At 38.6% G+C, this 15,201-nt stretch overlaps 1 protein-coding gene across 22 annotated transcripts in view; it reads left to right on the top strand.

Moving 5' to 3' along the window:
• Positions 1-15,201, top strand: part of PPP4R3B (protein phosphatase 4 regulatory subunit 3B) — a 75,658-nt gene that overhangs the window by 14,982 nt on the left and 45,475 nt on the right. For 14 of the 22 annotated variants that reach the window (NM_001373879.1, NM_001373880.1, XM_054546253.2 and 11 more), the window contains 2 exon segments: positions 3,655-4,278; positions 13,759-13,836. In NM_001373879.1, the coding sequence (NP_001360808.1) occupies positions 3,655-4,278; positions 13,759-13,836 (702 nt within the window). 22 annotated transcript variants of the gene reach the window in all.

Below are 15,201 nucleotides of genomic sequence, written 5' to 3' on the forward strand. Positions count from 1 at the left end.
AGCAGTGATATATGGCAGCATACATCCAGTATTGCCAACTAGTTAACTTTACCCAAACCTTCGTGTCCAGGGTTTTCATTGGGGATTAGAGTTTACGTAAGCATGGCTGACCGCCTGTGTGGCTGACCTTATTCCAGCACCTCCAGAGGTCAAGAATATCTTGTGATCCAAGGCCCCCACCACATACCACATTGTTAGCCTAGTATGTCTGGCATAAGTGAAGGCCCCCAGGTAAACAACACTATTATGAAGCAGGATATTCTGAGTGCTTAGAGTTTACCTCTCTGGAGCTAGATAAGGGCCAAACTTTTCCTTTGGCAAGGTCAGTCCTTTACTGCACAGACCACTCCTTGACCAAGACACTCTTACACCAAAATGATCATATTTATGTGAGCATCTACATTTAGCATAAGATTTATATCACGGATAGAGAAATAATATCAGTATGAATATACCTAGCATTTGGGGCCAGTGTGGAGTAGAGATAGGTTTAAAGAAACAACTAACTTTTCCTATAAAACCATGTCATACCTTTTGTATTTTTGTACTGCTTTGATTTCTTATTTCTCTCCTTAATCTGCAGATTGTACCTTATGATAAACTTGTAGAGAACTGTATACCATAGAAACTGATAGTAAACAAAATCCAGCTTTTTGTCAGTCCAGTGATTTTTTTTCTTCTTAGGTTCCAGACCATGATTCTGTAGGGCCAGTGACTTTCATTTTTCTTAGTTTAGTTTAGTTTAATTATTCAAATAACTGCAGCATGGGCCAGTGATTTTTCTATCAGCATTACATCCTCAGGAAGCTTTAACTCAGTCTCCCAATACATTTGATCATCAATATCAGTATTATAAGATTTATATAGATAAGGTAGTTGGATCAACAATACTAGTGTTACACCATATCACAGTATGGTAGTAGATGTAACCTGAGAAGTAAGAGTTGGTAGATTCTAGCACATTACTAGAATCCCACGTAGTCATTAACAGTTGGTCTGGGGCCAGGCACAGTGGCTCACCTGTGTAATCCCAGCACTTTGGGAGGCCGAGGCAGGAGGATCACGAGGTCAGGAAATCAAGACCATCCTGGCTAACACGGTGAAACCCCATCTCTACTAAAGATACAAAAAATTAGCCGGGCATGATGGTGGGCACCTGTAGTCCCAGCTACTTGGGAGGCTGAGGCAGGAGAATGGCATGAACCTGGGAGGCGGAGCTTGCAGTGAACCGAGATCGCGCCATTGCACTCCAGCCTGGGCTACAGAGCGAGACTCTGTCTCAAAAAAAAAAAGAAAAAAACAGTCTGGTTCATCATCATATTGTATGACAAAACGTCTCCCAGAGCAGTGTCACTCTTTGAAGCTTACAGGCTCCCATTCGACCTTGTCAGGTTTTAAGAGGAGGGGTGGTCTTGGCAAACCTATTGCTTCACCCTTCCAGGCATCTGTTATAACTGAGCTAAGAGACAGTGTCATCTCTTGCCTTCAAGCCTTTCTTGAGGCATCACTGCTTTTGTTTTTTTTTGTTTTTTTTTTTTGTTTTTTTTTTTTGAGATATTTTCTGGCTCTCCCCAGGCTAGAATGCAGTGGTGTGATCTAAGCTCACTGCAACCTCTGCCTCCCTGGCTGAAGGGATTCTCTCACTTCAGCCTCCCTAATAGCTGGGACTACAGGCGTGCACCACCATGCCTGGCTAATTTTTGTATTTTTTGTAGAGACGAGGTTTCAGCATGTTGCACAGGCTGGTCTTGAACTCCTGAGCTCGTGATCTGCCTGCCTCAGCCTCCGAAAGTGCTGGGATTACAGGCATGAGCCACAGTGCCCAGCTTAGGCACCAATGTTAATACTGAATTTTCCTTGTTACATTACTCATTTTTTCATGTTTTTTTCCCCTCTTTTACTGTTTCTCCTTTCCATTTGTCATTGTTTTTTTAAATTTTATTTTTTTTCTTTGTCATTGATTTTTATTCAGACTTTTCCACCTTTGGAAGGGATATTAGATGTAGCCACTCTGATGGTCCAGCAAAGTTAACTCTTGACTGTATAACTCAATACTCTACTTCTTAAAATCTATGCATGTTGCTGAATATATATTTAGTTTTTTGCTCCTAACTACTGCATGATATTTCACAAAATCATATCTCATGTTTTACTTTTTCAGTTCTGGGAAGTCATTGCTGATCTTTGAAAGAACAATTTCAATTTCATTAAGCGCCATATTACTTAATTATTTCTTAACCACCCCCACCCCGCCCACCTTTTTTTTTTTTTTTTTTGAGACAAGGGTTTCACTCTTGTTGCCCAGGCTAGAGTGCAGGGGTGTGATCTCGGCTCACTGCAACCTCCGCCTCCCGGGTTCAAGCAGTTCTGCTGCCTCAGCCTCTCGAGTAGCTGGGATTACAGGCATGCGCCACCATGCCCAGCTAATTTTGTGCTTTTAGTAGAGACAGGGTTTCTTCATGTTGGTCAGGCTGGTCTTGGACTCCCGACCTCAGGTGATCCACCCGCCTTGGCTTCCCAAAGTGCTGGGATTACAGGCGTGAGCCACCACCCCTTATAATGAGAAAATAGAACAAAAAAGCTTCCCTGAAAAAGTTTGATGGTTCAGATAGTTCAGAGTGTCTTAAGGGGAATGGAGAATGATGAAATAGAAGGAACCACTGGAGAGAAATAAATTATAAAAACAAGAGCAAAGATAATTTTTATATGTTTAGCTTTGAGAAAGAATAAGTTTAGAAGTACATATGGAAATGTTAACCTTAGGAAATGGTATGGACATTTCCTTTGAAATGAATGAAGGAAATGTGTGAAGGTAAGTTGTGAGATGGAGAAATTTTAGAGGAAGTTGAGTACTGATGGGCTTTTTATTCAAAGGAAGCCTCTTCTGAGACTTAAAAGTGAAGGTAATGTTTGAGAAGTTGGAAAGTGAAAAAAATATTTAAAGCAGCAGCTGTAAGGGATGACGATAGGATTATAGACTAGAGAATTTTTATTGAAAAACCCATTGATAGTGTGGATTTATTGTGAATCCATACAGCAGAGTTCATTGGCTGTCTTTGAGACACTATGATCAGATTGTGTTGTAGTAATACCATCCTAAAATTTCAATGGCTTGTCACAACAAAAGTTGATTTCTCCTTACTGCTGTTTGACCAATAGGGGAAGGGGCCCTACTCATGAGAGTCATTCAGGGACCAAGCTGGAAGAGAATTCATTTTATTTTATTTATGTATTTTAATTTTTTATTATATTTTTTGAGACAGAGTCTTGCTTTGTCTCCCAGGCTGAAGTGCAGTGGTGCGATCTCAGCTCACTGCAACCTTCACCTTCCAGGTTCAAGCGATTCTCCTGCCTCAGCCACCTGAGTAGCTGAGATTACAGGCGTACACCACCACACCTGGCTGATTTTTGTATTTTTAGTAGAGACGGGGTTTCACCATGTTGCCCAGGCTGGTTTTGAACTCCTGACCTCAAGTGACCTGCCTGCCTCAGCCACCTAAAGTGCTGGGATTACAGGTGTGAGCCTCCGTGCCTGGCCTAGACTTCACTTTTAATTAGTAGTGGCTAGCCAGGCATTTCCAAATGATTTGATTTCCAAAATTTTGAATTATTTTGTATTTTAAGGTAATTAGCTGCATACTTGGATATTTTTAGGTTCAAGGTAAAGACCCATCAGTGGAAGTCACACAGGACCTCATTGATGAATCTGAAGAAGAACGATTTGAAGAAATGCCTGAAACTAGTCATCTGATTGACCTGCCCACATGTGAACTCAATAAACTTGAAGAGATTGCTGACTTAATTACCTCAGTGCTCTCCTCACCTATCCGTAGGGAAAAGCTGGCTCTCGCCTTGGAAAATGAAGGCTATATTAAAAAACTATTGCAGCTGTTCCAAGCTTGTGAGAACCTAGAAAACACTGAAGGCTTACATCATTTGTATGAAATTATTAGAGGAATCTTATTCCTAAATAAGGCAACTCTTTTTGAGGTTATGTTTTCTGATGAGTGTATCATGGATGTCGTGGGATGCCTTGAATATGACCCTGCTTTGGCTCAGCCAAAAAGACATAGAGAATTCTTGACCAAAACTGCAAAGTTCAAGGAAGTTATACCAATAACAGACTCTGAACTAAGGCAAAAAATACATCAGACTTACAGGGTACAGTACATTCAGGACATCATTTTGCCCACACCATCTGTTTTTGAAGAGAATTTTCTTTCTACTCTTACGTCTTTTATTTTCTTCAACAAAGTTGAGATAGTCAGCATGTTGCAGGTAAGTAAAAAGATATTCTTCACAATTCCATTTTTCAGATATTTAGTTCCCTTAATAGTTCAAGCAGGTGTTTGTACCCTCTATTTTTTGAAAGATTTATTTTGTTTAAATGTACTATTAAGTACATTTAAAGTAAACAAAAGAAATTGGGACTTTATATCTTGTGGTTTTAGTGCAACCTTTTATTTGTTTGTTTTTTTGAGTTGGAGTCTCGTTCTGTCGCCCAGGCTGGAAAGCAGTGGCGCGATCTCGGCTCACTGCAACCTACGCATCCCGGGTTCAAGCAATTCTTCTGCCTCAGCCTCCCGATTAGCTGGGACTACAGGTGTGCACTGCCATGCCCAGCTGATTTTTTTGTATTTTTAGTAGAGAAGGGGTTTCACTGTGTTGCCCAGGCTGGTGTTGAACTTCTGAGCTCAGGCAGTCCGCCTGCCCCAGCCTCCCAAAGTGCTGGGATTATAGGCGTGAGCCACCGCACCCAGCCCAGCCTTTTATATTTTTAAGTAGCCTGTGTTTTAGCTTTTTATACAATTTAGTATTTGTGTTTCTAAAATTGAGGTAGAATATACATAACATAAAATTCACCGTTTTAACAATTTATTTATTTATTTTTTTTTTGAGAGGAAGTTTCGCTCTTGTATCCAAGCTGGAGTGCAATGGCATGATCTCGGCTCACCGCAACCTCTGCCTCCTGGGTTCAAGTGATTCTCCTGTCTCAGCCTCCTGAGTAGCTGGGATTACAGGCATGTGCCTCCACGCCTGGCTAATTTTGTTTGTTTGTTTGTTTGTTTGTTTTTGAGACAGAGTCTTGCTCTGTCACCCAGGCTGGAGTGCAGTGGTGTGATCTCGGCTCACTGCAAGCTCCGCCTCCCGGGTTCACGCCATTGTCCTGCCTCAGCCTCCCGAGTAGCTGGGACTACAGGCGCCCGCCATCACGTCCAGCTAATTTTTTGTGTTTTTAGTGGAGACGAGGTTTCACCGTTTTAGCCAGGATGGTCTCGATTTCCTGACCTTGTGATCCACCCGCCTCGGCCTCCCAAAGTGCTGGGATTACAGGCGTGAGCCACCGCGCCCAGCCCAATTCTTTGTATTTTTAGTAGAGGGAGGTTTCTCCATGTTGGTCAGGCTGGTCTCGAACTCCCAACCTGAGGTGATCCACCTGCCTCGGCCTCCCAAAGTGCTGGGATTACAGGCATGAGTCACTGTGCCCAACCAGTTTTAACAATTTTTAAGTGTACAATTCATTGGCATTAAGTATATTTGCAGTGTTATGCAGCAGTTACCACTATCCATTTCCAGAACTTTTTCATCATCCCAAACAGAAACTGACCATTGAACAGTAACTCCCCATATTCCCTCCTTCCAGCTCTTAGTAACCACTATTCTACTCTTTATGAATTTGCCTATTATATATATTGATGATGCAGCTATTTTTTATTATTATTATTTTGAGACGGAGTTTCACTCTTGTTGCCCAAGCTGGTGTGCAATGGTGTGATTTCAGCTCATTGCAACCTCCACCTTCTGGGTTCAAGCGATTCTCCTGCCTCAGCCTCCCCAGTAGCTGGGATTACAGGCACGTGCCACCACACTCGACTAATTTTTTGTATTTTTAGTAGAAACAGAGTTTCACCATGTTGGCCAGGCTGGTCTCAAACTCCTGACCTCAGGTGATCCGCCCTCCTTGGCCTCCCAGAGTGCTGAGATTACAGGCATGAGCCACCGCACCTGGCCAATGCAGCTGTATTTAGCCCTTTTCATGTCTGTCCTGTGAATACTCGCCAGTAGTGCTTGGCTGCAGTGTTTACCTTGAGATAACTTTGCCACAAAATACCTAGCTTTTATTATTATTTTTGCATTGCTGTGGCATATTGACTTTGGAAACAAAAGATATCATTCTATTTATAGCATTCTGGTTTTAATAGTGATATTTTCATTTACAAAATACAGTAATTCTTAATCACTGAAAATGTCAAATCCTAGAAAACATAGCATTCCTGCACATGATATTGTCATTCTCGAACAGTTGTTGCCCGAAGATTCATTTGTTGAATCTGATTTTTTTTTCGAAATAGACAAATCTGATGATTCAAACAGTTCTGATGTTCTGTTTAGAAATAACTCCAAGAACAGTTTTTATATTTTATTTTCACCTTGAAAATCAGATTTGCTTCGGCCTCAAAGAGCGTGTTTATGTAAAATTAAATGAGTCCTAGCAGCAAGCTGTACTTTTTTTTTTCTAAATGGGGAAAGGGTTAAAAGTATATTTTCTTCCATTTTGAGAGATACTGTTATTATTGGGGTATATACGAGTATGTGGCTATTTGCTATATGAAGGTGATTTTATTCTGTCTGCTTAAGTTGTGAAATAGGAGTTTTATACTATATTTATCATGTTAATCCTTTACACCCTAACAGTATAGTAAGCATGCTTTTTAAGTACTTGTCTTACTTGTAACAGTAGACTATACTCAGCTTTCTGCATAACTGCTTTTGTTATTTCCATATCAATCACTAAGTTTATTGAGCAGCTACTATATACTTAGTGTTGTGGATCTCAGAGTGTGGTTTGTGGACCTCTGGAAGTCCCTGAGACCCTCTTACAGGCATTTATGAGGTTTTCCTTTTTCTAGTTTGATGTCAGTGTGAGGCTATGTTTTTTTTTTTTCATGTACTTTTGCCTAAAGAACATATTGCAACAAACTGAATGCCAAAAAAGATAAATGAATATCTAGTTGTCGTTTGTTAAGCCAGGTGTTGAGATTTGCAAAAATGTAAAAGGGGCTACTCTTTTTTTCTAAAAGTTTAAATTTTGGATCATATAGCTGTTTCTCTTAAAAAAATATTTACATAAACATAAAATGACTTATTTGAAAATGAATTCATAAATATTTTCACGAGTCTTGGTTTTAATTGTAATTATGGTAAATATTGATGAACATAACCTGCATAATAAAAGCTCTTCAGGGTCCTCCATAATTTTTAAAAATTTATTTTATTTTTTATATAGAGACAGGATCTCACTCTGTTGCCCAGGCTGGTCTCAAACTCCTGGCCTCAAGTGATCCTCCTCACCCTCCCAAAGTGCTGAGATGATAGATGTGAACCACTGTACCCGGCCTCTGCATAATTCTTAAGAGTTTAGGCCGGGTGTGGTGGCTCATGCCTGTAATCCCAGCACTTTGGGAGGCCAAGGCCAGGAGGATCACTTGTGGTAAGGAGTTTGAGACCGGCCTGACCAACATGGCGAAACTCCATCTCTACTAAAAATACAAAAATTAGCCAGGCACGGTGGCACGTGCCTGTAATCCCAGCTATTGAGGAAGCTGAAGTGGGAGAATTGCTTGAACCCGAGAGGCGTAGATTGCAGTGAGCTGAGATTGCGCCACTGTACTCCACCCAGGGTGACAGAGCAAGACTGTCTGGAAAAAAAAAGAGTTTAAAAGGGTCCTGATACAAATAATTGAGATTCTATCTCTGACTTAGTGCCTAGCTAATCGACTTCATTTTGCGACATTTCCCACCAGTAGTCACCTATTACTGTTACTTTATTTTTTTGTATAGGATTTACTTTTCTTTCAGGTCATTTATTCACCTACCAATTTTTTGTTATTCCCCAATAATGAGTATGGGGGAGGTTAGATGTACACATCAGGTTCTTTTTATAATATATAGGACCTGTTTTTTTTAAAACTGTAGTATACAATTCAGGGTGCTGTTTCACTTGTTGACAGAAAAACATTTAATAATCTTAGGAGATTGGAAATAGAGTCACAGTCTGTAGTTGATAAAAAGGGGACCCAGTAACAGAAGCTCATATGTAGCTTTCAAATGACTGTTTTTGTCTTCAGAAGGGTTTCCAAATTCATAATAGTAAATCATAAATGCTTTTTTATATTCAGAAAATAAATTATATAAACTATAAATATTTGTAAAACTTTGTCATTTTATGTATTTTATAATAGGTTTATTTGTGAAGGCTATAATTACGTAAATCAAGTGCAGCCTTTTCTTTTTCTAAAAGATTTACTTATTTCTGCTTCATGAGATGCATTTCATGAAATAGCCAGATTCTGTGAACTATCTGTTATTTACATAAGGTTTACTACTTAATTATCTCTTATGCGCCAGCAATGATGTTGAATTTTTTTTTTTTAATTTTAGATTCAGAGGGTACATTGGCTTATTTGTTACATGGGTATTGCATGAGTAATGGTGGAGATTGGGCTTCTAGTGTACCCATCACCGAGATATTGAACACAGTGCCCAGTAGATAATTTTTAAACCTTCACTCGCCTCCCGTCCTACCCCTTTTTGGAGTTCCCAGTGTCTGTTATGTCCATCTTAATGTCCCTGTGTACCCAGTTGTAAGTGAGAACATGCGATATATGATTTTCTGCCTCTGAGTTCACTTAGGATAATGGCCTCCAGCTCCATTCATGTTGCTACAAAAGACATGATTTCATTCTTTTTTAACATTTCATTTGTATTCCACAGTGTATATATACACCCCATTTTCTTTGTCTGATCATCTGTTGGTAGACACTTAGGTGGGTTCCATGACTTTGCTATTGTGAATAGTGCTGCGATCAACACACAAGTGCAGGTGTCTTTTTAATATAACGCTTTTTTTTCCTTTGGGTATGAATTGTGTTTTCAACTATGTGTGAAAAGGAAAGAAATAAGATTGTGGCCAGTGGTCTCTATTTTATTTTATTTTTTGTAGAGGTGGGGTTTTGCTATGTTGCCTAAACTGTTTTTACCTGGCCTCAAGCAATCCTAGTGCCCAGCCTTCCAAAGTGTTGGGATTACAGATGTGAACCACCACACCTGGCCCTACAGTGGCCTCTAAGCACTTATTTCCTAAAGTCTCACTCTGAGATTTCCATGTAGAAATTTTTGGTTAGGTAGTAGGTGTTTCTAGATACCTATCTGGGTATCTGGTACACTTACCTGTGGTATCTTAAATGCGCATTAACTTGCTGGTGTGTGAGTTGTAGAAGGCAAGTGAATATGTAAGAATTTTATGTAACTGGGCCAAAGTGAGGTAGTACAAAGGTCCTTATAAATCCTAGCCTAAATTAGGTTAACTGAGAAATTATATGAAAGTACTTAGCATAGTCAGTGGCTCCTAGTATGTATGCTAATACATGTTGACAATATCTTAAGCATGATAGGGACATAAGACTTTAGTGACTCGAGGTTTTCTAGCTAATTGCAGATCAAAATCTCCTGTGCCCAGAATTGAGCAACATTCTTTTAAAATATTTTAGAAATTGTTCATTTATTTATTTATTTTGAGACAGAGTCTCGCTCTGTCACCCAGACTGGAGTGCAGTGGCACCATCTTGGCTCACTGCAGCCTCTGCCTCCCAGGTTAAAGTGATTCTCAAGCCTCAGCCTCCTGGGAGCTGGGATTACAGGCAGCAGCCACCATGCCTGGCTAATTTTTGTATTTTTAGTATAGACAGTTTCACCATGTTGGCCAGGCTGGTCTCGAACTCCCAACCTCAGGTGATCCGCCCGCCTCAGCCTCCCAAAGTGCTGGGATTACAGGCATGAGCCACTGCCCCCAGCCAGAAATTAAATTTTTGAAAGCAAATAAAATGAGATTATTTCTGCACAAACAGCTACAGAATAAGATCCTTTTCAGAACAAAGTTTTAATTTCTCTCCTTACTAGAAATGATGGAGGACAGGAATCTCAAATGTTGACATTTTAACGCATTTACATGTATTATATTATATACATATTTCTGCTCTTCCGTAGGTAAGAGTTAAGCTTAAAATTAACCCAGCAGGATTAGCGGTTTAGTTCTCTTTTTTACATATTTTGCAGATACTAAGGTTTTGGCACTGAAAGAGAAAAATTTTTAACTTCCCATCCCAGTTACAAATTAAATATGTAAAATCTTCAGATACTCTTTAAAAAACTGTTTAGAGTAATAGGGCTTTTCATTTTGTTTTTAGGATTTTTCTTTGGATTCAAGTACAGGATTTAATATATTAAATTTTATCTTACTAGATTTGGCCCATTCCAGCTTGTGTGTGTATCTTTTGCTTTGGTTTGATTCATACGTTTGAATCAACTTCAAACTTATGTTTGAAGTTTGAAATACATGGGAACCTGTCCTGTGGTTTACTTAGTAGGAGTGACAAAAACCTCAATTATTTGGGAGGCCTGGATTCTAAATCCATCTGTCACTAGCTACCCTCAGAGAAGTTCACTTTTTGGACCTCAGTCTCTTGAAATTTAAAATTGGACTTGACAGTCTCTGTAATGTTGCAAAATCTGATTTAATTCTAAATTTCTGTGTTTATGTTTCTAAAAATGAATGGGTTCTGTTTTTTCTTTTGTTTGGCCTGTATTTATGTTACTGCAAAGAGAAGAGTTTGATTTAGACTGTTTAGAAGCAACCTCTTTTTTTCCCCACAGTGTTTTTTTATGTTATCCAGAAAAGCAGCCACACAAGTTTTGACTTAAATATATAGGTTTTATTAAAACAGAAGCTGTTAAAACCAAATAGAAAAGAAAAACTGAAGAGATTAGTTTGATTACTTGGAGAACCAGAGATTTTGGAGTATTTCAACTATATGATAGGCTTTAAGTTATTGATTATTTGCTTCCTTCATAAATATATTGGAACAGAGTGCTTTTATAGCTTAATGAATAATAGCCAGAGTAATGCTGGAAATCAGGAAAAAATACTAGGAATACACATTCTCTTAGTGGACTGTAATAATTGAGATTGCCTCTATCTGTAATATTTTATGCAGTTCTACTTATCAGCTCACAAGTACTGAATCATATAAGAAGAATTCAAGTGGGAAATTGCATTTATCAAGGAGTTGGAACTTTTTTCTTATGAAAATATTTTGAAAAAATTAAATTTTCAGGTAGTAAAGGATGAAGATGTAGTCTACAACAGATGCAGGAAAATAGAAATTTATAAAAGGTGTGAATGGAGGTAAATATGTACTTAACTCACCCTAACCTAAAATATGAAGACTAAAAGTATTTGGAAAAAGTAGGCTGGGCATGGTAGCTCATGCCTGTAGTCCTCGCACTTTGGGAGGCTGTGGTGGGAGAATTGCTTGAGGCCAGGAGTTCGATACCAGCCTGGCCAACAAAGTGAAACCCCCCCATCTCTACAAAAAATAAAAAAAAAAAGCCAGGTATGGTGGCACGTGCCCGTGGTTTCTGTTACATGGGAGTCTGAGGGAGGAAGATTGCTTGAGTCCAGGAGGTTGAGGCTACAGTGAGCCATGTTTGTACCACTGCACTCCAGCCTGGGCAACAGAGTGAGACTCAAGAAAAAAAAAAAAAAAAGGAAAAACTAACTTGAGGGCTAAATAAAAGATTACATATGCATATAAACTCCCTCAAAAGATGGATGTTCAGGCTGCAGTGCATAAGGTCCAAAAGGAGTCAATGAAATACCAAAGGAAACACCATTCTCAGTCAGACTAATTAAATGATTTATCTCCCAGTGTCTTGTCTTTGAGTAGCACCAATTGATTTTTAGTGGAAGAGCATGTTGTACTCTCTGATTGTATCTAGTGGTTGCTATTCATTTTTTAAAAATATATGTTCCACCTTATTTCAAAAAGGATTTAAGGGATTGATATTACTTAATGGATGATCCTCAGTAAGAAAAAGGACAGGTAGTTAGGGTGTGTCCTTTAAATGTTAGGGTTTTATTTTACTATCAACTCTACAGATATTATTGTTACAAACTTTTTTAGAACATGTTACTTTAAATTAATGGAAATTACATTTCATAAAAATGAATTTTGAAGATAACTGAAGCTTAAAACCACCAACAATTTCCATCAGTTTTTTAGCAGATTTTGATGAAATCTTCTCTAAGGTGAATTTTAATATTTTTGCCCATTTTTTTCCTTTGTAATTTAGTCTGTGCTTATTGTAGAAAGTTAGAAAATATAGATAACCAAAAAAGAAAATCACTCATAACCTATCACCAAGCAATAACCACAGTTAACAGTCTAACCTGTACTCCTTCTAGACTTTAGACACACAAATTTATTTTTTATTATTATTCTGTTGTTGTTGAGACAGAGTTTCGCTCTTGTTGCCCAGGCTGGAGTGCAATGGCGCGATCTCGGCTCACCGCAACCTCCGCCTCCTAGGTTCAAGCGATTCTCCTGCCTCAGCCTCCCTAGTAGCTGGGATTACAGGCATGTGCCACCACGCCTGGCTAGTTTTGTATTTTTAGTAGAGACGGGGTTTCTCCATGTTGGTCAGGCTGGTCTCGAACTTCCGACCTCAGGTGATCCCCCCGCCTCAGCCTCCCAAAGTGCTGGGATTATAGGCATGAGCCACCGCACCTGGCCCACAAATTTATTTTTTAAAAATACATGCTTGACTATATGCTTGACTATAAATATATATACGTATATATATGTGTGTGTGTGTATATATATATGTGTGTGTATATATATATATATATATATATATATATTTTTTTTTTTTTTTGAGATGGAGTCTAGCTTGGTTGCCCAGGCTGGAATGCAGTGGCGCAATCTCGGCTCACTGCAAGCTCCCCCTCCCGGGTTCACGCCGTTCTCCTGCCTCAGCCTCCCAAGTAGCTGAGACTACAGGCGCCCGCCACCACGCCCGGCTAATTTTTTTGTATTTTTAGTAGAGACGGGGTTTCACCATGTTAGCCAGGGTGGTCTCGATCTCATGACCTCGTGATCCGCCCGCCTCGGCCTTCCAAAGTGCCGGGATTACGGGCGTGAGCCACGTATAGTCAAGCGTCTGGCCGCTTGACTATATTTTTCTGTTTGTCCTTTTAAACAACGCCTGGAGAAATTAGCACTTGTCTTTCTTTTTAATACCTCAGAGTCATTGGTATGAAAAGCAGTTATTGTAGTGTTTCATCATTTAGTTATATCCTTGGGGACCACAAGAACATGTAAAACTCTGCACCAGTTGGTTGTAGGTTATTGTATTTTATGAGTTATTGTATTTTAAATAGCTTTGTAACTTTATCTACTGCCGGAATTCAGCCTCCTTTACTGTTTTCCTTGTTCCTTGTCTTATAATTCTTCTTGTTTTTCTCATCTGTTATGGACTGACAATAAGATCGTTAGACTTGTTTGAATTATGTTTAAATTAAGAGTAAGTAGACCATGAAAGGGGGCTAGAGAATCTAAGTTAAGTGAGTTTTCACGTAGCACCTGCAGAACAAATATTTTTGACAAATATTTTTGTTTTCCAACGAGTTATTTGTAGTTGAGGTTTTTAGTTAAACTAGTTATTGATGTATTTATAACAAGAATTGAATGGTGTAGTCAAATTTTAGAAAATTGTAACACACAAATACACCCTAGAATATTAGGTTTCATGATGAAAATGCTACTTGTCAGCTATTTTTTATAATTTGTGTAAGTCATATAAATGAGTATAACTTTATCCTTTTGTTAATATTTCATAGTAATTATTTTTCTCATGCAGGAAGATGAGAAGTTTTTGTCTGAAGTTTTTGCACAATTAACAGATGAGGCTACAGATGATGATAAACGGCGTGAATTGGTAAGTTATGAAATTCAAACTCTTAAAGAGCACTTATTCTTTTGGCATGCACAGCTTTTAATCTTGAATTTGCTAACTTGAGACAATTTTTTGTAGTTAGATTAGTAAGAGATGAAAAGTATGTATTTAAATTGAACTATGAAATGATTATTCAGAGTTTCTAAAATTTGTTTCTAGAATTTGTATATTTTAGAAAGTTCTTAGGATGTTCTGATGTATCACCCCCTACCATTGTATGCCCTATAAATCCCCAAGTCAGATAAGTGCCTTAGGTTAGAACAGAACTACAAAATTCATACATTTTTATGGTTGCAGGCATTCACATTATAGCGATGCTTTTTTTTTTTTTTTTTTTTTTTTTTGAGACAGAGTTTTGCTCTTGTTGCCCAGGCTGGAGTGCAATGGTGTGATCTCGGCTCACCGCAACCTCTGCCTCCCAGGTTCAAGCGATCCTCCTGCCTCAGCCTCCCGAGTAGCTGGGATTATAGGCATGCGCTACCACGCCTGGCTAATTTTGTATTTCTAGTAGAGACAGGATTTCTCCATGTTAGTCAGGCTGGTCTCGAACTCCCAACCTGAGGTGATCCCACCGCCTCGGCCTCCTAAAGTGCTGGGATTACAGGTGTGAGCCACTGCGCCCAGCCATGATGCTTTTCTTTTTAAACAAGAGATAAGGAAAATGCTTCCTGAATAAATGATGTAAATAATTAGGTTCTTTGGAAAATTTTTATTTTTTATTATAAGCATTTTCTTTGATATATAAACCATTTTGAGGAAGAGAATGGTGATTGTGATTGCCGTTTGCCAGATGCTTGACATTTTTTTCAAACATAATGAGATGAGAAGGGAAAGTATATATTATAGTAATGCATATTCAATTCTATAATTTAGCTATCTGATATTGAATTACTACAAGAATATCTTCGGTTTCAGATTTTTATTTATTTATTTTGGATTTCACAAAATAATGAAAGATGGCTGATTTAAAATCTCTAAGTCATCTTTGGTGTAGTTATTAGTAGCCTACTTCATTTCTCAATTGTAATATTGGTGTTTTAGACTAGAGAAGTTTTGATGTACATTTCAGTCCTTAAACCAGTATTGTGTTTTTGTGGTATTACTGGGGACCCAGCTAGAGTTGAGTTATAGGATGGTTTCTGTGAAACTATGTGTTCATAATTCAAAACAAATTTATTACCTGGCATTTTTGCACTGAATGTCTTTAAAGAGTTAATTGGTCAATGTTAGCCTTCTGAAAGATGTCATCTCTTTTTATTTTTTCTTTTCCAAAAAGAGTCTTGCTCTGTTGCCCAGACTGGAGTGCAGTGGCATGATTTCAACTCAATGCAGCCTCCGCCTCCTGGG

Source organism: Pongo abelii, chromosome 12, assembly GCF_028885655.2.
Source record: "Pongo abelii isolate AG06213 chromosome 12, NHGRI_mPonAbe1-v2.0_pri, whole genome shotgun sequence".
Classification (NCBI taxonomy): Eukaryota; Metazoa; Chordata; class Mammalia; order Primates; family Hominidae; genus Pongo; species Pongo abelii.